This window comes from Athene noctua, chromosome 1, assembly GCF_965140245.1.
Source record: "Athene noctua chromosome 1, bAthNoc1.hap1.1, whole genome shotgun sequence".
NCBI classification, from domain to species: domain Eukaryota; kingdom Metazoa; phylum Chordata; class Aves; order Strigiformes; family Strigidae; genus Athene; species Athene noctua.
The window spans coordinates 162,092,978-162,120,511 of NC_134037.1; the positions used below are offsets into that span (position 1 = coordinate 162,092,978).

General features: G+C 36.6%; 1 protein-coding gene across 10 annotated transcripts in view; it reads right to left on the reverse strand.

The window, feature by feature from the left end:
- SYNJ1 (synaptojanin 1) overlaps nt 1-27,534 on the reverse strand; it is a 68,332-nt gene that overhangs the window by 37,391 nt on the left and 3,407 nt on the right. For 9 of the 10 annotated variants that reach the window (XM_074902899.1, XM_074902948.1, XM_074902939.1 and 6 more), the window contains exons 3-12: nt 18,062-18,148; nt 17,391-17,658; nt 14,761-14,986; nt 12,839-12,922; nt 12,003-12,064; nt 11,317-11,413; nt 9,858-10,027; nt 7,739-7,820; nt 4,969-5,121; nt 1,681-1,846 (exon numbers count right to left, since the gene is read on the reverse strand). In XM_074902899.1, the coding sequence (XP_074759000.1) occupies nt 1,681-1,846; nt 4,969-5,121; nt 7,739-7,820; nt 9,858-10,027; nt 11,317-11,413; nt 12,003-12,064; nt 12,839-12,922; nt 14,761-14,986; nt 17,391-17,658; nt 18,062-18,148 (1,395 nt within the window). The remainder of the gene's footprint in view (nt 1-1,680; nt 1,847-4,968; nt 5,122-7,738; nt 7,821-9,857; nt 10,028-11,316; nt 11,414-12,002; nt 12,065-12,838; nt 12,923-14,760; nt 14,987-17,390; nt 17,659-18,061; nt 18,149-27,534) is intronic. The other variant, XM_074902890.1, reaches the window with a different exon arrangement.

A 27,534-nucleotide genomic window follows, 5' to 3' on the forward strand; every position in this document is an offset into this window, starting at 1 on the left:
AAGTAATTGGTTTTTAAAGTTTTCCAGCAATATGTGAGACAACATGCTGTAACACACATTTTATTACAGGTAATTTGCATCAGTTAAAGCACATCTTTTATGCTGCAAAATCTAAAAAGTTCCACAACAATATTAACAAATTCTCTTTTCTTGCTGTATTAGTAATGGATTTACATACAATGAAGTATCTTTCTAGTTCATTCACCACCTAGCAGACAGTGCAATGACATTATGTTCAGTGAAGAGGGATTAATGTTCCTCAGCTGACAGGAACTGCAAAAATTGAAAGAAGAGCTTGCATTCACAGAGAAAGTGAGAAGCAGCAAAAACTTTCAACTAATTTTGAGGTAAGGCTGATTTAGCAGGTTTCAGATACAGGAAAAGTTTCAATAGTATGAAATCTTGTGGTAAAGAACTGTGAGGAAAACAGTCTTTCAGGTTCCATATAGAAAATAGGTAAATACCCACAAGATGAAGAGTACAACTGGGCAAGAATTTTTTTTTCTTGTGCCACAGATTTGCACTGAAGTTTTGACACATTTTTCTCATTCTAGGTTGAGAAGTGTCCAAGAGAAGGGGGAGGGGGGCAGGGGAGAAAAGGAAAAATTAAGGATGTTGTTAAACCCTAAAAATGGCAATAACCTACCATTTGAGACACTCTTACCTGGGGTCTTGGAAAGAAGACTCAAATTTAAGTTCCTTCATTGCCCAAGAATTAGCTTCTCCATTTTTTATATCCCAGGAGAACACTCTAAACACAGCCCCACACCTGGCCTACTCACTATTTCCCTGCCCATCAGACCTGCAGAAGGATGGGACATCACTTTAGTCTGGGTGACCATGTAGGCTCCACCTGTCTTTGGGGATGCAGGATGCTGTGGTTCAGCTCTGATTAGGTGAACCACTGCCTTGTAACCAGGCCACCCAAGTCCCACATGGCTATTCTGCCTAAGTCGAGTTTCTCACTGAAATCTCTCTGATCTCGATGTACAATTTCACCCACAGCCTGACAAGCTTTTGTGATGTACACATTCCTGGGAAAGACTTCTCACAAAAAGACATTTTGTGATGGAAAATTTTTCATGAGGAATTTTCTGATGGCTCCTGTTATCTTAAATTTTCTTCCATTACCAAAAGTCCTTTTGTTCCTCAGTACCTTAGAAACCAAAATGAAGATAATTCCCAGCATTCTTCAGCTTGAGAAAAGAATAAATGCTTTCTATTTAGTTTAACACCATGGTGAGAATTTCTTCACTGACATGACAGATCAAATTAAGGAAGGCATTTAATAAACAAGAAAAACCCCTAATATTTTAATGAATCAGGATTTTCTTCTCCGAATTCAGCATGTAATTGTCATGATTAATACTTGCTATAAATGGATTTGAAGAACTGAACAGAACATATCTAACATGAATCTACAGTAAAGTTCTGACAAATACACTCCACAAACACTTACTTATTACACCACCAGACATCAACAAAATATAAACAGCAAAGAAATTACCGCTGCATGTTAGTTTGGTAATATTAGTAAAGCAGAAGTAACTTTCATATTTTAATAAGCCAACAGAACATAAAATAGCATTTATACTTTCCAATATTGCTTTGAAAACAGACTCCATACAGCTTTCTTACACCAAATAGTTATCAGACATTAAAATCCTGAAAGACACATACCGCGTAAACTGCTGGTGGTTAAGAGAGCCCGTGCTTTATCTGCTAAATCACTATTTAGGGTATTTCCCAATAACAAAACATCAATGGCCTCCTGCTTGGAGCTATCAAAAAAGTTATTTTGAATCGTTCTGGTCACAGAACGAGCACCATCCTTCAGCTTTCCAGCCTGTTAGGGAGGAACACGTATAAAATATTTTATGTTGGACACTGCTCACAATAACATTGGCAATATTCAGTAAAATATTTGTAAACTGCATTAATGATTTTAAAATCTAAGGCAATTTCCTTCTTCAAGTGTTAAATAAAGTTTTCTGAGCCTACTGTACTATGTGTGCTTTCCCCCCCAAATGCTAAGTAACACAATATTACCTTCAAGGCATATCTAACAACCAGATTATTCCAGTTTAAATTCTTTAAATTAGACAAAATACTGCAGGGAGGGGAATAATTTTTTTCCTAAACCCCTGGTCTTCAAAAATTAAATTGATACAGTGCCATGTTTTGACCATGATATGGGATTTTGGTTTTTTCCCCAAATAGTGAGAGATGAGCAAGCACTTGAGTCCAAATGTCATGATACGTGATTATGTATGTGTATGCACATATGAACATATTAGTTCAGAATTCACATTCTGAAATATCCATGTTAAAAAAAGAGATAGCTTCAACTTACTAAGACACCTTAACTTTTTAAAATAACATGCAAGTCTCATGCAGTATCCCAGAAGGAACATACACACTAATCTATAGCTACATACATACAAAGACACTGTCGTTGCACACACTGCACACAAGTGGCATGATTGAACAGTGCTCCAAAACAAGTGTCCAACTACCTGAACTATTAAACAAGAATCTCCAAGACATGTACTGCTACTACAGGTATTCCCTGTGGGTCAGACACCTAGAGGATAATATAATCAACATGTCATGCAGTCTCATATTCGATTCAAAAACCAGCAGTGTTAATCTGTCTACACAGCACTGACACTGACAGACACAAAGACATTTTCTTGATTACATGGTTTATTGTGTCCTGTGCAAACAAGTGTATTTTTGTCTGTGAGGTTTATGTAAACACATGCTATTGCACGGATACAAAATATAGACTGTATTACCATCCATCAGGGATGCTGCATGGTATTACATTATTATAAAAAATACTCTAAGTTTATAGCTTGCATTGTTCATAAAGGTCTCTTAAATGCATAAGAAGAAAAAGACAAAAGCTTAAGAAAACTTGCCCACCATCTATGAATTGTACTGCACAACAAGAAAGAAACTACTCTTGTTAAGGAGTAGTAGTAGTAAACTGGCACCATGATTTTTGGAAGACAATGTGGATGAGGTGTTGAGGAGCATACTGTTGCAATAGGATTTTAATAGGATGCCGCTCCTTTTCTGTCAGACAATGTATAACTTATGACATGATCCAAAAAACACACTCACCATTCATATATCAGGCAATTAATTGAAAGGAACCCAGAGAAAGCAAAAGAAAGAGTAGGTAAGGAGTTAGATGTAATGAGTATTACAATACTTTAAAAAGGTTTCTTTTTCAGTATAGAAATGTGTATTAACACTTTTAAGGTTAAAATATTTTTTCTCCTATACTGAATGTCCATATTCTTACTTCTAACTATTCTTGGACTTTGAAGAATCAAACTGACGAGCAAGAAATTTCAACCATCAAAGTTTTCATTTGAGAAATGACAATACAACTAACAACTAACAACTACACTGTAAAACATATTATCACAGTACTCAAAAATATACTGAGTAGTGACCTGGTCAGGTTTCACTGAAACAATGGCAAGTATTGTATGGTTTTGCAAGTATTAAAGATCCTCTTCAAATAGATGGACCTCTGTCAGGGATGCTATGTTTGATTTATGAGATGTGGTACTCATTAACAGTTGTACCAGGGCAGGGATCCTGTGTTATTATGGAGACAGAGTAAATGTACTCTGTGTTGTAACATTAAAAATAGAAGCATAAATACAGTAAATGCATTTTACAAAGTAGAAAATTTAAGTAGCCAAATGAATGGTAGAAAACTATTAATTTACAAAAAAAACACGTAAGGTTGAATGAGAAAGTCAGGAGAAGGGAAAACACCTCATAAAATACTTACTGTAGTTTTTTCCTAACGGTCTGGGTGACATTTTTTAAGAAAATAAAACTAAACATCTTCAACCAAATTCCACTCTATACTCAAATACAAGCAATTCCCAAATGAAAAGGTCTTCTATGAAAATGAAAATTCCCAAATGAAAACATCTTGTATGAACCAGTTAAGGGCAGAATAAGCAACAAGTCTATTTTACTTATTTTCCTTTTATGTAGCTTACTGCAATGCCTTGTACAGAGAACCACCCTGATATGGTTTGAATGAACAAGTGACGGAAAAACAAAACAGTTGACTATGAGTACGTAGTATATACTATGGAATGAGAAGCAGCACATTCTTGAATAAAAAGAACAGTATGAAAATAAATGCTTGAAGGAACTAAGAACAAAAATTGCTATGGTTCAACATTTGTTTGTCTTGACAGGTATCACCTGATAAGAGAGAGAATTATGGAGACAAAAAAAGCAGCAACATTGTTAGGAAAAAAAAAAAAGCCAGCATTAGAAAATCTGTACAACTCAGGCATCAACAAAGACAAAGCAAGTTGAAGAGAAACACAGCATTACACTGTCATGTAGTATGGAATTGTTACACAACATTAGAAAGCAAGGTAAAAACAGATTATTTTTTTTTCCCCAGTAATTGCAAAACTAAACAGAAATAGCTGGAGGAACATGCAAACAAAAACCACCCAGCTGCAACCTGTTTCTTTTTAACACTGTTAATAAACACTAAAAGTATGAACAACAACATCCAGCAAAACATATTTCAGAAGAAAGGAGACATAGTAAATGAAACAAACAATAGGAGGCAGAGGTACAGAGACAAAAATGAAAATATGCAAAGAAACTGAAGCTGATTTGAATATACATTTTTCTGAAATATGATCTAAAGAAAGAGGTTTTGAGCCTCATCTTTTACTACAGAATGGTGTTATCTGGGAGGCATAGGTATGGCTAAGAAAGGATGTACCGAAACAAGATCTCATTATCAACATAACCAAACTTTTTATATTTTTTTTTGTTTGGTTGGTTGTTTTTTTAGGATTACAGCAAAAGCACATTTTAAAAAAGAAAATCTCATAGTTGCTATATTATTGATAGAATTTTTTTAAATCCATACTGAATACTGCAAATTCTTAATAAAATGTACTTTACCTTAGCTTTTCCTTCAAGGGCTCCAGTTCCAGCATAAATTTTACTAACAGAATCACCATTCACTGACCACATGGATCGGAAAACTTCCTGAAAGCGAGTAACCAACTGAGGCTTCTCAGCTAGTCCTAATACCTCCAGCTGTTTTGTTAGCATCTGCAACAGTTGAAGACAGCATTTGCAAAAGAAAAACCTTTAAACATAGTTATTAAAAGGTACATCGTATTTTTTCAGCATATATGCATAAAACAAAAAAATCTTTGGTTTATACGCATCATTCTGAACAGACAGATACCACGTCACATTTGGAAGGCTGCAACGTGCATGTAACTAGCACCAGCATTTCATTTTCTTTTAAACATAGGCAGTAATATAGAAAAAGAATTATGTAATTGATATGTAAATATTTTCACCTAAAAATTCCCTAGTTACAAGGTAACCTATTTATGGTTCTCAAGTCTTCCTACTTACATAATTTAGAATTAGAGAAATTCATGTTCTTCCCGAAAAACTGTAATACCAAACACACTGACCTCTATTATCAAATGCAGCGGAGCTTTGCAATCAGTGAAACAGCAATGGCTTCTGTCATTCACTCTGGTTATATGCGTAACACATGGCAATCTTTACCCTTACAATCAATATGCCTGAAGTCAATGCATTTAAATTGTATACATATAATACATATAAATGTATTATTTTACATTTAAATACATTACTTAAATGTAGCATTATGCTAATGGATGTAAAATGGGACATTGTACCTTGTTTGAAATAGTGGTTTATGGAATCATAATTATTTTTAAAAAGTCAAGTAAGTTTCTAGCCTCTGTGGCTACCAACAGAATACTGAAAATAAATATCAAAAATTAAAACAAAAAAAAAAAAAGCTATTTTCAAGAGCTTTTTAAAATCCTTAAAACCTTGAGGTGTCCAACAGCAAGAAGGAGTCATCTAAGATGATGAACACAAAATGACATAAAGGCAAAATTCTGAAGGTTGGGCAGGTATTTACAAAAGTTACAAAAGGAAACTTGCAGACAAGTGAAGAAGCTTCAGAAATTGGGTGTTTCATCTTGTAATTTTAGGTGGTCATCCAGAGCTCAGTACTTGTTATATCAAGTATCTATGATGTTAAAAAAATTAAGAATTTAAATATCTCATTTAAATAGAACCTTAACATTAAGTAAGCAGCCATTGAGGATTTAGCATCTTCCTTTTTATTGACTGGTTTTATACTTTTAGCTCTCATATTTTAGCTGAAATCATAATTTAGGTCTCACCAAGGAAAAACTTGGCACATCTGGTCAAAAAAAAAAAAGTATTTAATCCTGTTCTTAAAAGGATCAGAAAGATAAAATAGAGCTGCAAAGTTAAGTTTGCCATGTAAGTTCTATACACATTAAGAGTGTATAAAGATTTGTTCTTATGCTATAGAAAGCCACTGTATTATCAGTAAAATACAAGAGGCAATGTTTCTCACAGTTCATTTAAGATAACCTAATTGCTTACTTCAAGCTTGCATTTCTATCTACAGTGAACTGTTAAACTGCAGGAAACAGATTTAGGACCAGAAAAGACTAAGGTAATCATTTCTCTCCCCCACAGCAAGGTCAATACAGGATGGACAGATATACAAACTACATAATGCAATACAATGCTATGAGATTTTCAAAGCCTGCTGCTACTCTTTTCAACATACAGTGAACTAAAGAAAAATAATTATTTTTCTTAATTTTAGTAATTAAAATGTGAGACCTCCTGTGGTAAATGCAGAGCTGAAACAATGGAGAAAAAAGGCATTAGATCTCACGAACTGTGTTGTATCTGCTACAGTATGTACTAATGTTGAATGTTAAGAGAACAATTTTCAGAGTATTTGCATGAGGGTAGACAGTTCACTACTCCCTTTGACTAAAACACCAGTGAACTGGCAACTGTGTTCACTTGATAAATGCATGCGTAGCAGGCCAATGGATTTTGCAGTTCTCACAGAAATTCCTCCTATAGATGCTAAATCAAGAGCATTTTAATTAAATACAATTCAGAAACCAAAAGAATCATTGTTTTACTTAGTCTGATGTTACCGCACCCACAACTTTTCCTTTTTAAACATGCAAATGTTTTTCAGAGCTACTCTTTTAGCCCAAGCAGTACAATTTTACTCCATCAATTCCTGTGAGGTTCATGTGTTCCAGCTCTACTGTATAGGCCTGGAGGCTAGAACCTTTATTTCAATATGCTGAAGCACAACCCTGCAGGAGGACTGAATCCCATGGTTAATTTTTAACTACTCGACTTGAGTGTGGCCAAAGCCTCAACCATGATATTGTCCCATGAATTCACAGCACAGCACTGTGAAAACAGGAATACGCACAGCACTGGCAGATGCTAAGAACAGTAATCCTACGTGCTGAAGAACTTAAATCTAATAGAGTAATTGTGAATGCAAGTGTTTTTGTGATGGACTATAACAGTACTACCTCTTCTAGAATTGCAAGCCTGAACCTTAACAGATGTAAGAAACTGACATCTAAAGAAGAATGAACATTTTTCATAATGCTGCATGACTACTGTTTAATTACAACTACTGCTCCTGTAACTATTAAGATCTGGATTGCTCCAAAACAAGAAAAGTATCATGCTATAAATCAAACTGCCATCTATGAAACCCTTTAACTCATCTTTCATAGGGAAGGTAATGCTACTTTTACAGCCTAATTGCTGCAAAAGCATCAGGAGTAGTTGTGTATCTGGACACTGTTTTTCCTACCTCTAAGCCAAAGAAAGCCTGCACGCTGTTTGTTCTATCCAGACAGTCCAAGCAGTTTGTTCTGACAGTACCGCTTTGAGATCTGTGCCAAGGACAATGAGAGACAGGGAGAGAAAACAACTGAAATAACTCATTTAACACACATATCACCAACAAAGACAGGGACATCAAGATCTGAACCAGAACAGTAAATCGGGGTATTGTCAGTGCAATGTTACTGTCACCGCAAGTATGTTTATAAATGCATCAGCAAGAGGGGTAGCTCCAATAACAGCAGTGAATTTTGCAGCAGTGTTCACTACATGAAACTAATCTATTTTCTGCAAATGACATGAGACTTTCTTCTTCAGTTTTTCTGAATTCTCCCTGCTTGCTTGCTTAAAATGCTATGCAGGATTAAGTCTTCTTTTCAAACAATCCAACTAACACACTTCCCAAAAATTACAGAGATAAATAATAACTCTTAGTTAAAACAAAAATGGAAAAAAAAAAAAAAATTAGGACAGTTCTTGGATTTGTTTAACTAAACTAAAAGTAACAAGAATTTGTGATAAAACTAAAGCCAATTTCAACCCCTCATTACTTTCCTCCCCAAATAAAAATGTAAAATAAGCCTCTCCTCCTTAGCTCGACAGATGCTCAAAGCACTCAAGCACTCTAGACTGCTCCCCTTTCTTTGAAAGAAGCTCATTAACTCATGCTATGAAGCTTTCAGAAGAATCATTCATGCCAGTCAACATCCTTGCTCTTGACTGGCTGAGCACCAAATTCTAATGGCTCTCCCAATGATACACACTTATTCCTTACCTTCATCATTCCCACTACACACTTTGTCCAATTAAGTCAGTAAGGCTTCATCACATTTACTTGGAGATCAAATCAAACTCTGGAAAGTTCTGAAGAACCTTCTCCAAGGATATTTTTTTCAGTATTTGATTTTAAATACAAAGCAACTTGCTATCTGTGTTAGACAAAACCACGACATTCTTCAAAGGAGATGGTCCATGAATTTATATTAACTTTTATTAATGCAATTCTTCAAGCTATAACAAGCCACACACTATTTTGCTTTTGTTCTGTTGTCAGTCTTTTAGATGGGTGATAATATTGTTTGAACCTCCATCAAGACCAAATAGTGTTCTCCCAACACAAAGTGTCACACCACTTTTAAAGCTTTCTGAAAAATGGTCAGTGACGTTTTGAGGTGGAGATGGAACCTAAACACCTTTCCACTAAATATAATCTTATTCAGGCCTACTTAAACCTGCCCCTGCGGGATTCAATCCCACAGATGGGTTAGAGCACAGAGTGGCACCGGAACCTTCTTCTCTCCCACTGCGCTTGAAGATGAAACCCCAATCCCCTCACTCAACAATTCTTTCTCATGGAGAACGTCATTCAACAGTTTGCTCTGGTATTAATTAAAATGAGGAAGGGTGTGGAAGGGAGAAGCGCAGGAATGTTGCCTATTTCTAGCCCTGCTTCCCTTTTCCTGCTGAGATAAGCACAGCCTTTGCTATAGGAAGATGGGTGGGGAAATAGGTACAGAAATACAACTACAGCAGGACTGGGAAGTACAGAGCAGGACAGAAAACATGCATCCCGTTCATACATTGTGGAGAACTGAATCTCTCAAATGGGGGATCCAGGTGCAGACAGATTTAGAAAAAGACTGCACCAAACATCAGCATTTACAACAGAAAATGGTATGTTCCATCGCTGAGGAAAATATGATTAAAATTATACAGGAAGATGGAAGAATATTCAGGAAGATGGAAAAATATTCACTCTTTGACCCCATGTGGGTACATCCAAGAAAAAGGACAACTGCCCATTTTCACCAAAATCATGAGGTCAAAGGCCTGAAATTAAGTCATGCCCCATCAATGTCTTAGAGACATTTTCCATTAAGATTTTTAGAGCATATTCAGAATGAGACAGAATTTTAATAGAGTAAAGTAAGTGACTTGTATTCCAGTCGTTAAGCATTATCATGGATACAATAAAAACACAGTAACGGAAGTAACATTTTTTTCTCTTGTTTTCTTGCTAAGGGGTGAGAAGCATCATGGAATCATAATTTAATTTGAAGAAATTTACAGAAGTTATACACACAAACCTTTTAACTTCCTTTCCATCAAAATAAAAAAATCCACACTCTAAGAATTTCTGGACTTGAGGTTTAAGCACACTATGTAGTTTTTCTGCTTTTCCACCTTTAACCATTTGATGATAGTCGAAGTTCACCATTTTGACATCAGCTGAATGTTCAGAAGCTTTCAAATGGCTCTGACATTGTAAAAGGAGAAGAAAAAAATATAAATATACCAATATCTGAACATATAGTCATATAAGCTAAATAAGAAGCTAAAAATATTTTTAAAGCTGTTTTATTAGCTATCTTGTTTATTACATGCCTTCTCTTAGGTAAAATGAAATCAATTTTATCGCTATTGTTCAACAAATCACTCAGAACTGATTCATATGTCACCTGTGTTTTTTCTTTTTCTTGTCTCACTCCAAGAGGTTTTTTTCTTCCTATATTAGGGGTCACCAAGACAGCCTACAGCCTCTTCTACTGCTAAAATGCTTCAATTTGCAAAGAGCTCTTTCCGTGAAAGCCCCTTTCACTAACAGTCACCATTTTAGACATACCTGCCAGCAACAGGGACTGAGTAAACAGTACTAAATACTACTAAAAAAACCAGACAAATTATTTAGGTTGATGTGGAGGGTGGCTTAAGCAAAACTTTCCCTAATATTCCCTGAAAAATCTTGAAGTGCTCACACAATCTTTGTTGGCAAAGCTATGATCTGCATCTGGGAACACTAATGTCTCATACCAGAATAGCTGGATACAGAAAAGGTACTAGTGAATGGCCTAAGATATTCAAAAATTATAATACAAAGGGAAAAGGAAAAGGGAAATAACAGATGGCTATTGACATGTTCTCTGGTTTCAGATAGAACTTCTCAAATTGTCAGTATTCATGGACTACAATGTGACAGTTATTTTTAACCTAACTGTGGGAATTCATGAAAATGGTCACTTAGAGTTAACATCTTCTAAACAAACATTTCTATTTAATCATGAAGCAGCTTTTATGTTTAAAATAATAATTCGTGATTTAAAAAAAATATTAAGGAATATATCCAGGAATTCCAAGGGCAAGATTTTTAAAAGAAACATCACAATATTAAGTACCATAAAGTATATTTTTTTATTCACCAATTTTGTAGAGCAAAAAAATATTTAATTTTAAAATAAGCCCTTAATAAGCATCAAATATGACAATAACTAAAAAATCTCTCAACATTGCCTATGTTGCTGTTAAAACTTTTCAGTGAAGTAACAAATCTGAACATAATCAAACACTAATTGCATATAGAGCTTTTAAAAATTCATTTCACATTATGTATCTTAAGCAGCATTTTTATGATAAATACAACATTAACCACAAGTGGTAGTTGCTCCAGAGCAGAGCATACCTGTTTCATTTTTCAAAGGCTATATGAAAGCTTCATCACAACCAAGCAAATTCCAAGGATATGTACAGTGAGAGAATTGTCATACTCACCTGAAATGCTTTGCTGAGCATGTGCTCCCCTTCTTTTGCCCCAAGTAAATTTACAATAATTTGCTTGCCATATAAATTTTTGAGAGTTTGGAAATGCCTGTTAACAAAAGAAAAATTGCACGCTCATCTTCTGGCATGCAGAAAAATTAACACAAACACCTGCAACACTGAGATGCTACAGAAATGTACTGGGTCCTCTAATACCTGCTGCAAGCTTTTTATTATGTCATGTCCAAACAAACCAATATAACTCAATAATAGCATACAACCACTGACTGCTATTTAGTTAGGATTATAGCACCAGTTTAACAACATACATTTAGTTAAAATCCTAAGTCTGTAACGCTGAAGTGTCATAGCAGGAATAAAATCGAAATATAAATTTTACTTTTATACAGCAGCTGACAAATATAGATTATTCAATGTAAACATGCTATTATTTTTGGTTTAAATTTAACAAAGTATTTCACTATTTTAAATTTTCTTCGAACTTTTCAACAAAGCACTCAAAGGCACAAGCAATCTTGTGGAAGTTTGAAAAAGCTGCTCAGGCAGTTTGCTGCTTTGCTGAATCACACATTTGTACAGACAAAGCCTCCCATTTGGAATAACATATCTCATCCCTCTGATGCATGACTTATTAGAGCTTTGTCATGCATTAACAAAAATTTAAGACATTCTTTCACCTGTCAAAAGCTGGTGCATTCGCCTCAAAACCCCGTGACATTCTGACACGATGGGATCCCACCTATGGCATGAAGATCACATTAAATTATTTGTCTTTACACATTTGATTAATTATTCTTCAAAGACCTCTTTTGATCCTAAATATGGCCTAAAAATTAATTACAATTTCTAAATTAAACCTTCCAAATTTATTCTGCTTGCCATGATGTGCATTCTTTTTATAGGCTTTTCTTATATTCCCCTTCTTTTCTATTTAATATATGTACTCATATCATCTAATTATTTCTTGTTTTGAGTAAGATACACGTAAATGTTTCAGCAGTTATAATGCAAAACGATACGTCTAGTTTAAAGAACTAGAGTCACTGTGAGGCATGAACTTTTTTAATCTTCCCTGTAAAAACTGTATCACAGCAGTAATTGCTGATACAATCCCTCTTTCAAGAAAACTGGGATGAAATTATATTACAGTAACACTTGATCCATATTGACTCCTTGAAAAGACTTATCCCTAAGAATAATTCTGAAGAAAACAGTCTCTTTGGATCCCCTTAGATAACCTATTTTTAAAAAGAACTTTAAATTAAAACAGAAAAATCCAGAACTTCAAAGAGAAAACATCTAAAAAGCAACAGACATTCGGGTCTTGTGCAAAACAACATTCAGAGTCTTGAAAGTAGCAGGCTTGGTGAACTAAACAATAGCACCAACCTGCTCCCAAAGGATAACCTCATCCTAACAGATAACTGTGCTTAAGAGCCTAAACACTACTGTAAGATGTTTAAAAAGACATGAATAAGAATTATCTGTATAATGAAATCTATCTCCTGCTTACCTGCAGACCTGGCTGTTCCCAAAATAATGGAACAGATCCTCGAATCTGTATGAAAGACGACACGGAGTCATCTAAAAATATCACCTGTTAAAATACAAAGCATAGTATTAATAGGTATTACAGAGTAAGGTTTTAGGTTTCTTAGCCTTTGCTAAACATAGAGTAAAGAAAATATATTTACATATTACATATGCAACACTACAAGCTGAAATATTGTGTTCCCTACACAATATTGTATTGTACTGGTTTCAGCTGGGATAGAGTTAATTTTCTTTATAGTAGCTGGTATGAGGCCATGTTATGGATTTGTGCTGAAAACAGTGTTGACAGCACAGGGGTGTGTTTTAGCTGTTGCTGAGCAGTGCTTACACAGTCGAGGCCTTTTCTGCTTCTCACCCCACCCCACCAGCGAGGAGGCTGGGGGTGCACAAGAAGTTGTGAGGGGACACAGTCGGGACAGCTGACCCCAAATGGCCAAAGGGATATCCCATACCGTATGGTGTCATGCTCAGCATGTAAAGCTGGGGGAAGAAGAAACAGGGGAACATTCAGAGTGATGGCGTTTGTCTTCATAAGTCACCGTTATGCAAGATGGAGCCCTGCTTTCCTGGGGATGGCTGAACACTTGCCTGCTGATGGGAATGGGTGAATGAATTCTTTGTTTTGCTTTGCTTGTGCACGTGCCTTTTGCTTTACTTATTAAACTGTCTTTATCTCAATACATGAGTTCTCTCGCCTCTTCTGATTCTCTCCCCATCCCACCATGGGGGCTGGTGAGCAAGTGGCTGTGTGGTGCTTAGTTCCCAGCTGGGTTTAAACCACATCTCTTTGTCCCCCCTGAACAATTCATAAAAGAAGTTCTGACACTCTCATGCTTCCTTGCAGAATTATAATTCACAATGTCTAAGAAAATACAGCAAGCTTTTATTATTTTGGCCTGAACAACTTATGTGCTAAGAGTACCTTGTTATAGAAAACTTGGCAAGACCTTCCTGTAGGAACAGTTAAAACATACCAACGCAGAAAAAATAACAATGTACCCTACACAGATTTTGTGCATCAGAATCCAAAACAAAACAGTCTATTAAGCATACAGGAAAGGAAACTTTTAAGTGGAATAATACACCACAGTCATCTAGTGACATTAGCCTCCCAAGAAACTTGGACAGAGAAACTGTAACAACAGTGTTCTGACTAAACTCCTGAAATTGGATGTGTACAAGCAGAGCCCCTTCCTGAACAAAATTCTACTGAATTCACCTAGGTTTTGCAACGAGTCAGTCAGTAAACCAAAGATGTCCGCTCACATGAATACAGTTGCAGGAACAACATCTAGGTAAATAAGTTATCGTAAGAAGTGAGCAAAGAATGGCCAGCAAAGAATGATTTAATAGCTTCTTGCATTTCTGTATAAGGGCAAAGACATGCAATCAAATGCAGCAGAATTACAGTGGCTTTAAAAACTACCTTTCAGAGGAGCTGTGTTAAGTAACCATAGGAATGCTTTTATCTTTCCTGAACCGCAGGGTACCATGTATTTGTCAAAAATGTCCTGTGCTTGTTTCTAAGATCTTTTACTTTACTATTAGCTCAGGGCAAAAGTAGTACACACTCACCTACAGCTCAGCTCAGGAGGCTAAAAGGAAGTACAGCCACCTACAACAGTTCAGCTGATGGACAACAGCTTCTTAATCTACTGAAACTCAGACCCATGCATGTCCTTACCCTAAGCTACACTAAAAACCAAGATCATCAAATTACGTAACCTACTTGGATTCCTTATTTAGCAGCAAAGGAACTATTCCATTATCTGTTGGTTACAGACTTGACTTGCGATCTGTTGATTCAAGGCAAAAAAATATCCATACACATGCTTATCTTGAGTTCATCAGTCAAGCAATGTGCGCTGTAGCATAACATACCTGCTCTGTTTCAACAAAATTAGCAACATGACCATCATCGTTTGTTCCCCGAACATTAAATCTGGTGCCAGCCCGTTCACAGCTTAGTCGTGAAATGAGACAAGCCTTTGCCTGCTTGTGAGCCGCATAAATTGTTCTTATCTCTACTCCTCCACACATGAGACGTAACAACCAGTCATCACAGTTCACACCATAGTGCTTCAGATGTAAATGCAGTGACTGGTTCCTATCACGAACAAAAAAATAAAATTAAACAACTGGAAGGAAATAAAATACAGCTCAAATTGCTAAGCCAGCTATTATATTTCACATCCACTACTACAAATAAGCAAAATATGCATGTTATAGTTTTATGATATAACTTTCATTTAAACATATTTGAAATAGCAAAGTTTACAAGAGAACTGCTTAAATGCTTGCACAGTAAGAATACAGGGTGAAGCCATGAACTTTAGTGACCTTAAAACAACCCTTGTAGCCTCTGCTCTTCACCCAGCAAAAAACAACACTCCAAGCTTGTTTGTATTTCTCTACTCAGACTTGCTTTTAGATGCCAAAGATTACAGACTCTGGGAAAAGCAATCCAGAATTCCAATTATGGGGTTACTTTTTGTGATGGGTAAAGCACCATTCAATTTCACACCACCGCAAAATAAAGCTATAAGAAAATTCTTGGTCAACATACATTGATTATTTCTGTTATGCATCACCACAACACATCACTAGCCCAGACAAGCTTCCAGGAATACATTAATAGCTGACTGATTTTCAAATTTCTGTAAATATCAATTTCAGGGTTAAGTGTTTGTGCATTATATACTGCACATACCACTCTCTAATACCAATTACTGCTCAAATGAAAGAAAGATCCACATTTTGGATATACCTGGGCAGTAAGTAGTACCAATGAACACTACGGTAAGTAAATAAGACTGAAGTTGGGTCTTGTGAGGTTTTTTTGTTTTACCTCACTCTAGTGAGACTTTTGATCTTCTTTGGAAACATTTCTTGTATAAAAAGGAAGTAAATTTTTCTGCATAGCAAAGAAAAGTAAACTCTAGTAAGACGACTGGTTTTGTCACCGCCTAGAAAATTCTACCATAATTGCAAATAACATATTTGGTGAAAATGTTGAAGTTATTCACTTTAATTTTAGCCTTTTCATTCTAAACTTCTAATTAAAAAAAAAAAAAAATCTGCTATTTATCAAACACCTCAGTTCAATCATTAATGAAGATTGAAATCCTGTGAATCAAGTATGCATTCACTTTACAGAAAAGTATACAGATGCATTACGATAGGAGACTGAGAAAGCAAACAGTTATCATTCCCCTGGGCAAACTAAGACTGGAACTTCTGAATGGGAAAAATCCAAGAATGCTTACTGAAATGCATAAGCGGAATACTTTCTGTTATTGACTTATAATGTTTACATTTCTATATCTTGGAATCTGGGATGTTCCATCTACCTACTGTGAGTACTGATTCTTACTGAAAAAAAGCCAGGTAACTGAAGAAGTTTTATGACAGGGGTCAAAATCAGCCAAGATTATTTGGACAGAGTCAACAGGCATCACCGTTTCTCAAGCCTTGAAATACTGGCTTCTCAACAGAGAGCCCAGTCTTTTTCCATATGTAGAGACACAAACAGCTAGGTTCCTATAACTCCTGTGAACCTACATCAAGGTAGATGTGTTTCTGAAGACTAGAGCTTATTTTCTGTCTTAATACAGCAATCTGATCATACTCCTCTATCTGACCAAAACAGTGGCAAAGGGTAGAGTAGCACTGGCACATATGCCAGAGCTGGTTTGGTGTCTTTTATATTGGACAGAAGAGGGGGGGAGATGTAACTTTTCACCTGTTCTAATGGCATACTGCCACATCTTCAGAACCCTTCCAAGGTTCATGGACACATACACCATTTTTAACAGAGGCTGAAAATATGGGAGTAGAATTTCTTACGTAACAGTATGCATCAACGGCATTATTAAAGCTGCTTATTGGCAGAAACAGCAGTATTCCTTTTACTAAGAACTCTCTGTATGAAAACCTATACTTTATTCCAAAATATTCTGTAAAAAGACAGTGAATTCAGCAGTCATGCAATGTTCACTGTAGCACAGCCTACCAGCTCTGTTTCAACGAAATCAGCAACATGACCATTATTTGTGCACTAAAACTTTTAAAAACCTTTCATATGTTGAAAACCCACTTGGAAACTATACATAAACACCACAATTTTTTAGAATCCAGAATGTTCAAGAGATTAAAATTTTCTTTAAAGCCTCCATTACCACACTCATTTTAAAAACTTGACATGCTTGATGAAGAATTAAGAGACACCAAGGCTGAAACACAATGACTGTTCAGATCAAAGTGTAATATCATAAGCAGTGAAAATCTGTGTCTTCCAATTAAGAAACTCCAAGTGGTCATGGAAACGTCGTATCATTAGTAATATATTTATGTCCTTAGAGTTAAAATAATGCTATTCTATCTCATCCACATTTGTGGGATAAAGGTGTACATTTAAGAGCTGATAAAAGGATAAAAACTTGATGCAGATTAACTTGTACAGGCATGCATTGTTGTATATAATGTCTGATAAAAACACATTATGAACTCACCAGAAAAACCTATTGTCAGTGGTGTGCTCCTGCATGCTGCGGTGAGCATTGAGACTAAGATCTAAACTGACACCAGTTGCAGACCATGCAAAATAGAAGTTTCCTGAGTTCAAAACTTTGCGCACTTCTGAAATACGATCTTCATCTGCTGAATCAATTCGTAATGACACAAATTCAGTGGAAGTAACTCGAAAAACCTCAGAGTCTTGAATCTTCCCCACAGACATGCATCCTGTTACTAGAACCAGATAATGTAACAGTGTGTCTCCTGTAAAACAAGAAAAGGCATGGATAACAGAATGCATCAGCGGAGTATGATGTTGATGTATTTATATTCTTAAATGCACACCATCTGACCCCAGTTTGCCTGAAAAAAGTACAAAAAAACCCCAACATCAAGAACTCACTCTCAAGTTCTACAGAAGAAAAGAAAATGCAAATAGCAGAAACTATGCTGCAAATAACAGGGGTTGTGAAAACGGAAGTTATTTTTGACCACTCCCTCATTTCTGGGAGTGCTCCAAACTTGCAAGTTACTCTACAAAGACAAAAAATAAAAAGAAAAAAAGAGCCCATTTCCTGTTGCAAAGATCCCGTGCTGTGCAGTTTTACAGGAGCAGCACAATTTTCCTTCCCAAATGAAAAATTAAGGTTTTACATATTTTACTCACCGAGGTTTAACCTTAATACACCCAAGAGCCCATATGCATCCATGACTTTGGAGTAGGAATTCTTGATTGTGTCTTTTTCTGCAGAAGCTACAGAGAGAGAACATAAGATTTTATGATGTAAAAGACCATATACTACAGCACAGAGAATGAGTCCACTCTAAACTGAAAATCCAAGAGATTACAAAAGTAGTGCTTACGTGAAACTTCTGGAAAGAAATCAAAATGTATGAGCATATGGCATTTTATAATGGAAAATGAGTATTTGATTTTATGGCAAACTATGATCATGCTATGTTTTTAGGCAACAAAAAAAAGGACTTGCAAAATCTCCAAGTGATACTAAAGGAGAACACTGGCATTTTTAACATCATCATCTCCTAACATAAAAAGCAGCTAACACACAGGCAAATGAGTTCCATGAGAATTCTCCTGTAATTAGTTAAAATAAGAGTAGTGCTAAATGGTGCACTTTTTTTCCACGAAAAAAATTACCTTTTTCTCCAAGAATAAAACTATGATGTGGCAGTATTATTTCCAGATAAGAAAACAAGATTATCATAAGTGCATTTAACTTGTTTTAGATATATTCCAAGCAAATCAAAACTCTTGTAGGCCCACAAGATAACGGTACTTAAAAGCCATGTCTTAGCTTAGGAAAACACAATTTTCATAGACTTTTTAAAATTTTGTAATATTTTAGAAGAAATTGAAATATATCTATGACTATTGACCTGGGAGTTAACGTTTGTGTACACTTTAGGACTTTAATCAGCATTAGAAAAAACAGACCTACAAGTTTGACTGCAGAGCCTGGTGACAGAGATGCTGCAGAGCAGAAACCAGATCCCACCTGTCCTGAGCTTTTGCTCATGACTCAGACTGCCCCTGAAGCCCAAAGAGTGACAGTTCCAGCTGTGCCACTGGATCCACAGGGATCGAAATTTCTGGTCATCAAGGATCAGCACCTTCTCCCTCCTCAGAAATGATCTGCTAATTAATTTTCACATTGACACTAAAAGATCAGAATTTGACATAAAGAAAAGCGTAAATTGAAATGCCTATTGCTCTGGCAATCTGCTGTGCTCTCTCCCACACAAGCTGTATTTTCTTTAGAATTGCTGTTGTAATCTTTCTAACGAGTATTCCCTAATCTTAGCATAGCCCTGCCTGTGCACAATCCTATCCCTGCTGTTCAAATGTCTGCCAGCTCTGTTAATAAAGTGGATCAGAAACCCCAATATAGATGAAACAATTTTAACTTCGGCCTGAAATCTCAGCTTATTCAATGTTTTAAGTGGATTTTACAAAAGCTTCTTTGATTATTTGCACTGATATGCTGTATTCCTGTTATCTAGGTACTAAAGACAAGACAGTTACAGCACCATGATAATATCCAAAATTCTCACCCATAATGAGTGTTGAGACTCGCAGCCAATCTAAACACACTGTTTACAGACAGTGATTATATCAGCATCACCAAACCATGTTTTTCTTAACCAGATCACCATCAGGCTGGAAAGAATAGCTTCTAAACTTCAAAACCTGGCTCTTCGAATCCATTTTTCCAGGAAGCATTTAATGATGTCAATACTCAACTTTCAGTAACCAGAGAATTGGCACGTTCTTCTTTCACATTTCAAATTATTAACAAAAGACGAGATTTAGTTTCAAACTTTTTGCAGGATTTTTCTTAAAAGCTGCCTACCAGCATTTAATAACATTTCAGAACAACATTTTTTCTGTCTTTAGTCTCTTTCCAATGCACAGAAAGCCCATTATCCTTTCTAAGCCTTAATAAGTAAATGCCTGAAGTAAATTAAGTAACATGGACTTTGCAAATTCAGATCAACAAAAGAGGCCACCATTAATAAATCATCAAAGAGTTGCAAAAACAAACAAATGGAAATAGAAAAACTTGCTGTGGCTAGCCAATTATTGTTTTCTTAACAAAGCACCCAGGCACCAACTAAAAGCATTTCATGTCATGTTTTTCAGTTGCATTAGATCTAACGCAGTGTGAACTCTGAGTAAATCTTTTCCACAGGAGTAAGTAGTTCTATCTTGCATTGCCTGCACCTTTCCCTTTTTTTTTTTTTTTTTTCCATTAAGGCCGAAATTCACATAGGAAAACGTCAAGCTTCGCACACCTCAGAAGGTTCACTTCATCCATCCTGCCCTGGCCCATCCTCACCTATCCCCAGGTTTCAGCCACTGCCTCCACAGAGCCCGAGTCTAGGCACGAGGTATATTTAATAGGCCCCACAGCAGGCAGCCAGGACGCTAAAGAGCTTATGTGAAACATACTCCTACCGCCCCCTCATAAGGCACATCACACCTACTAGAAGTTTATAACACACATTCTTAAGGTAGAATCCCCTTCATTGAGGGCATCCATTTAAACCTCTAACCATCACTGCTCATGAAACCTGAAAGCATTAGGACATTTGGTGATGCCAGCACAGAGGGGTAAAAAATGGTTATCACATAAACCTCCTTTTCCTTAAGAAACTGAAGTAAAAAGAAAGCAGTCACAAAAGTAGCACCAATAGCAGAAAAGGGAGCAACTCCACAGCACTGCACTGCTGCCTCCTCCCTACTGTAGCAGCACCAACCCACACTACACAGGGATGTTTTGGATGGCTGACTGCAGCAGTGCTCAGGCTGCTTTCAGGGTAATGCACAATAAGAGACTTCCTACAATCAGGAGTGCTACAATTTTAAGGCAGGCACTTGAATTTTCTGAAAACCAACACAAAATCAGAAACAAGACACAGCTACACCACTTTTCTTTCCATTTTCTTCCATTTCAATTGTTGGGACACTGTTGGGACCAGCATCTCCCTTGGGCCCAGGGTACTGGTAGCCATGGGGGCTCCTCCAGGAGGCAGAGCAGGCTGAGGGCAGCACCAGCCCAGGACATCAGGCACCTCTGGGGAATGGGCTGAGGCCAGGCCAGGATGTCAGTCTGTGGGCAAGGGTGAGGCTTGGTCAGATACAGCCCCAGGATGGCCAGGCCAAGGCTGGGCTGGAACACCAGCCCTGTTTGGCAGGGCCCATGTCCAGGCTGGTCAGGACTGTGGAAATGCTGCAGCATGACTGGTGTAGGGGCTGACAGCCCTGAGGGGACTGAAATGGAGTCCTGGGTCATGGGCAGGGTAGGGGAAACCCCAGAGGGGCTGATCAGGGACAGTCAGGGCTGGTGGTATCCTCAGGGCCCTGACATCAACAAGTAGTAATGCTATGAAAACATGCAAATGGTGGTACAGCTGTTTTAGACCAGAAGTCAATTTAGCCTCCAAACATTTACAAGAATTTCCTGAGCCAGCACCTCCACCAGTGCTAGCTCCAAGGATGCCTTTCATTTAAGGATGCTAAAAGAAAAAAAACCCAAACACCCAGGCCAGAGTGTAATCTATTACTGACTGCCACTGCAGATGGCATTTTCCATTTCTGAAGATACCAAAATGAAATTTGCAGGTTTTCATGTCACTCAGTACCAGTGTGAATAGCAATTTAAGTGCTCTGAAACCATCCAGATTCTTCCCATAATTATCATATTTAACTCTTCGTTCTTCACCAAAGCAGTAAGCTTCATGAAGACCTATTCTCTCTCACTTCATTCAGCATGCAAAGTCATCAGATACAGCTGGATATGCAAGAGCCACTGAAGTTACAAAAAAACATGGCTAAGACACCATCACTATAATGTCTTACATTCAGTGTATGCAAAGCCAATTTCAGCTATTCATAGAGGAAGCTGAAAGTTAACAACTGGGTGAACTGCAGCTTATAAGTTAAACCACAGGAAGGCTAAGGTATTCCTCACAGAAGGAGAGAGCATTTCCTCATTTCCTCTGTAACATTCTTAATGAATAAGAACATCTCTTTCCAGAATGGTAGGCTGGCCTGCAGCCATGAGAACCCTTTTGACTTTTTGAGCTCCATATCTTGAAAAAAATGCAACTAATATAAATATGCACTCAGAAAAACATAAAGTCCCACAAATTAATGAACCTAGTTCTCCTTGAGAAATTGACTTTTCTATTTATTCATCTTTAAATAGCTGGAAGTAAGCAAACACAATTAAGGCTGTCTGGAAAAAAATAAAATGCCGTCACTTGCTAAAAACGAATTAAGACATGCAACTTCTGAAAGACAGAAATTACCGGCTGGCATTACAACTTTCATCCGTAACACTAGATTTAACAGATTTTAAATTATACCGTAGAGGAGCACTAAAGAGTAGACAATGAAAGCATACATATATCTCAGTATAAAGATGGCAACAAAACATTACGAAGCAGTATTTCTTCTATTACTTTGTCTCAGTTCAGATGTTAAGCAGAAAGGAAATTAAAAGCAGCTTCTGCTTAACCCACTGCATTAATTAGATTAAAGTTGATTAATTTCTAAAACAGAAATAATGACTCACTATTTAACAGTACAAAAAAAACCTCAAACCCACAACACTTTTAATGTGGCTTTCAGGTCAAGTTGTAATGCATTCTTGTAGAAAGCCGGCATGCCTCATTTGTGGTGTCAAGAGAAAAAAGAATAAAATAATTTTAAGTCAATCTTTAATAAAAATTAATATGTCATAGCATTTTTTAATGTTAACATCTAATTTGTTCCAAGTCAAGTCACAAGCATGCATCTGTAATAATCACACTTCATCAATCACTGACTCATTTAAGAAAGCTGACAAAATTATTTTGAAGGGATTATGTCAGCCCTCTTACTGTTGCTCACATGGAATCCTGTTAAAAATCCTGCCTTCGGGACAACTTGGTTCAACATGTATTCTGCTTAATTCCAGATTAGAAATTAGTTTTGCACTTTTAACAATTATAAAGCTAAGAACACATCAAAAGTTATCATTTAGGCCTTCCACAGTTAAGTTCTCTTGGTGGGTTCAGTTCACAAGATGCCATGACAAACACATTGTAAGTTAGTAGCTACAATTCCAAGCTAGAATATGGGACACTGAACTGGAAATTATGTGCAGTTCCTTCAGAAACAAAATTTCTCATTTAAGTTAGACAAGAAAAAGTCAGTAGCTCATGCTACTTTAAAAAGTTTAAAATCTGAAAAATTTATGAACTACTCTTAGATAGTTTGGTTTTGAGATTTTAAGATTGAGGTTTTCAAGCTTTTTGTCCAATTAGGACAGCTAAACTTTTGGTATTTAAATTAAAGCTAACACTTTAATATTACCACATAGGTGACATTAAAGTCAGGGTTGAATCATCACTTTAATTTCTAAATCAACCAACAGAAGAACGATTTTATTATTTTTGATACTTTGGTCACACAAAAAGATGCACAGAAAACTGGATGACAGCTGTTGACAGTGCCACAACTCATATGATATTTGCTTTGAAGTAATAGAACAATTTTTTTTGCCACTCTATTTGCCAGTTCAAATTATGAAGTACCATTACTCAATTCACAAAGACATGTGTATGTTGCCATAATAAACATGTATCTTAAGACTATGAGGAGGAACCCCCAAATAACAAATCACCTCTACCCAGCAATGAAAATAACCCCAGACACCTCTAGATGTCAGCAATATTTAAATACTACACATCAGAAAACACATGACTGTTTGGAACAACAACAACAAAATAATTGTAAGAGATGAGCACCTAAAAGGCTTTGCTGCTTTAACACTATTTTTCAATACTGTGCAAATTTACTTCACAAAATCTATCATTTCAACTAACAGCACTGAGGAGGGGAAAAAACCCCAGAGAAATAGAAGTGTGAAAACAAAGCTGACCTACGTGACAGCCTACAAGCAGTTTGCTTCCATCAGATTTGGGCTTTCTGACCCATTTACATGTTCTCCATTGAAAACAAAACTTTATAGCCAATAATCTACAAAGATTTTCTTCTAATACTGAATGTTTTGATTAAAATAGTTATTTTACATGAAAGACAACTGTTGCTATTTTTGCTTGTACTAGACAATTCACAAAATTGCAGAATCTTCGATTTAAATACATGCTAGCATGCAAAAAACCTACCAAATTATCTAAAATGTAGAAATGCTAATTAATTTAACATAATTTTTCTAAATTATGTTACAGTAACTCCAGAAGTATGCAAACTAGGCTTCTTAACAATTAGCCAGAGCTATCATTCACTGAATGCCCAGTAGGGCAAACCCAAGACTTTTACTACCACATGTGCTACCACAGAAATTAAAATTTACTGAATTGGAACATTCATAAAGAGAATTATTTGTTGTCAGTGAAATTCCTTGCTGAAATCATGCAAAAGGCTGTGGTACCCATACAGAATAGTCTTTACTATTGCTGTAAAGCTAATCTACCTTAAGAAACAAAAAGCCTTCAGATTCTGTTGAAAGTAACTTATTTTTAATATTTGCAGAACGGTGAACCAAATTCTTGCAGATCCATTACGCCATTCAAAGAGGTCACAGTCAACCCAGACAAGAGTCACTACCTCCACCAACCTCCTAGGAAGATTCTTAATGTACTACTTGTATTTTTTTCAAAGTGTGCTAGGCTAGCATACGTGGCGTCCGTTAAACCATGTGATTTTGTTGGAAATACCTGGAAAGCAATGAGCAGAACATCTTCCCAGTAGATTTGAAAGGACAGCGAATTCTGGCAGGATCCTAGTAAAAGCACTTGATGACAGAAGGACAGGTTACAGCCTCCTCCACCAGCACGGCTGCCCTTGGCATCTACTGTTGCTTCCCTGAAGCTTCTTAAGTGTTTTAAGGTACTCTTTAATGGTAAGTCATAGTCCGGAAGATGACACTTAGCCAAAACAGTAATGAAGACAGGAAGGTGAAACAGCTGTTTGCCTTTGCATCCTAGTCCCTTCAATTTGGCTTCAGATAAACACAATATTACATAAAAATACATTCAAAAGTTGTTTCTACCACAGCCTCTGTTTGACCTTTCTTCTCTAACACTCTTCTCTAAGCACTCTTTCCAGATGATAAATTACTGCCTGAAGAGTTTTAATTCTTACTATTGTACCTTTATATATGTATATGACAAGAAAATATTTATATTAAGGTTATTTTATAAGATCTCATCATGAAAATCAGAATGTAGTAATTTATTTTGAAACATTCTCCTTCACTAGTTAAAGGGATGTGGTTTCACTCAAAATGCTGTATAAACATTATCGTAGGGGTGGGAAGAATCACACACTGGCAGTTTATTACTGGTGGCAGCAAACACCAAAGGAAAAAAACTCTGGTTGTGGGCATCAGAACATCACCCTCCTTTATAATTATGCACATTATAGCAGGTGCTCATCAAATGTATCTGTCAGTATGTTTCTTTTCTGGGTATCTAAGTTTCCTCAAGCACTGTATCAGCTGCAATCTCTTGCAAAATTATTATATCCCATCTGCTACTGTGGATAGATAATAGCATACCTTCTCCCCGCCCCCCCCCCCCCCCCCTCCCCAAGAATGCAGTGTAGAAGCATTTTTTTTTTTAAAAAAAAAGAAGCAGAATGTGAATGGGTGATAGAGTAGCATTGCTAAATGTGACTATGAATACCAGGATGCTTGCTGCACACAGGTTATTACAGCTCTTACTTTATCTAGCTCTACTGAAAGCTCTGGGCGGGCATAGCGCCTCTTCCTGTCCACACCTCTTCTCAGCTTTACCATAAGCCTGAAGTCAAAGGATGTGCATGAAGCTCCTGCTCTCTCCACTCAGGGCTCAGTATTTTCCCAGACGACAGAACATTCTCCTTTACTCATCACAGGCAACAGGAGTAAAGACAGCTTCCCACTTGTTTCGTTATGACTCACCACAGAGGAACAGGGAGAGAGAACACCCTCCTGCTCAGTCAATGAAATCTTTACAGGTAGAGATATCTCATTAGAGTCCTACTTCACAGAATAAATATACTGTCTATTTTATACGTCAAAGAAGAAAAAAGAGGTCTATGACATCCTCCCACTAAATTCTAAACAAATCATCAGTGAAGCTGCTGACATTTAAAACTAAGTGCTCTTACGAGGCCTTGAGAAGCAAGTTGGCAAGATTCCCTCAGACTTCAATATCTTGGGCTAACCCAATACTAGGAGTGTGTTAATAAAAGAGGTATTAAGTATATAAAGGCAAGTGAAGTATTTCTCAGGTGTTTTGGTCACTGTAAAGTTAGCTAATCCACATTACAAGCAGTATATCGAATACTTCCAGCAGAAGCATGACTGGGGCTGCTTCCACATTAAGGCTGAACAATTATGCAACAACCACCTCTGTGAACCATCCCTTCAACCCTCTTCCTTTCTTCCATCTTATTTTGTTGATTTGAATAACAGATTCAGTGCACACACAACACACACTGAAAACCATAAAATGTTGTATAATACTTCATACAGAGGCCTAACTAAACTCCGAATCATCTTGCAATCCTTCACTGAATATAAAGCTGACAAAGGTTAAGAACATTATCCTTCCCTCAGCACAATGACAGACATAGTTCCTTTAAGATGACAATTCAGTAAGTTTTCATTCCTTTCTCTTAGCCCATTTCAAATCCAAATTTCTATACATGAATATCCCAGAAGATGCAGTTCACTAAGGCTCTCAGATCGGAACGACATGAACCACTTTTAATAGTAAAGTGCAGTTCACTAGGTTGTGCCTGTATTGTACATTCTACATACAGGTAAGAACAATGATTGGGTATAAGGCTGAACATCTTATTTTATCTTCAGTATTTACTAAAATCTTTGAAAATTGTCTGACAGTTTAAGATCAGTACTGTCAATTTTTGTAGACTCTAAAAACTGTTAGCACCATCAGCAAAGAAGTTCTTAACAGTTTAAAGTGATGCAGTTCTGGATTTAAATTGATATATACTTGATCTGATCATTTTTCTATCTATTCACACAGATTTTACAAATATCTGAGGAATCTTCCCCAAGGGCACCTTTCATTAACTTTGGCTTTCAGTCTGTACCAATATCCAGAAGTTTGTAAGGCTACAGACTAGAATCTTCTGACTGGTTTCTGTAGCATGACTAGAGAGATGGAATAGTAGTACTTTACAAATCTTCCCTAAGCACTAATACTTGTACTCCTTTAAATAAGTTTTTAAAAGAATAGATACCAGAAGTGAGCAGCAAGCAGAAAGAGAGTAAAAAATAATCCTGAGCTAGGGAACTCTAGCGCTTTTTCTACTGTCAGTTCAAGGGTACAATTGTGATCTTTCAACTATTAACAAAAGAATCATGTTCCAGTGCCTAGAGAATTTAGGTACAAGAAGGGAACTAAAGCAAAGTGCCACAGCTAAATATGCATTAGAAAAATACGCCCATTTACCAGATAGAAGAAGAGTAAGGAGTTTACTCGTTAAGGTTACTGAAAACAATATTCTATTCAGAGTGACTACTTCTAGCTTAGTATGAATGTTTACTATGCTGTAACCTACCAATGAGAATACCAAGGACAAACTTTTACAGATCA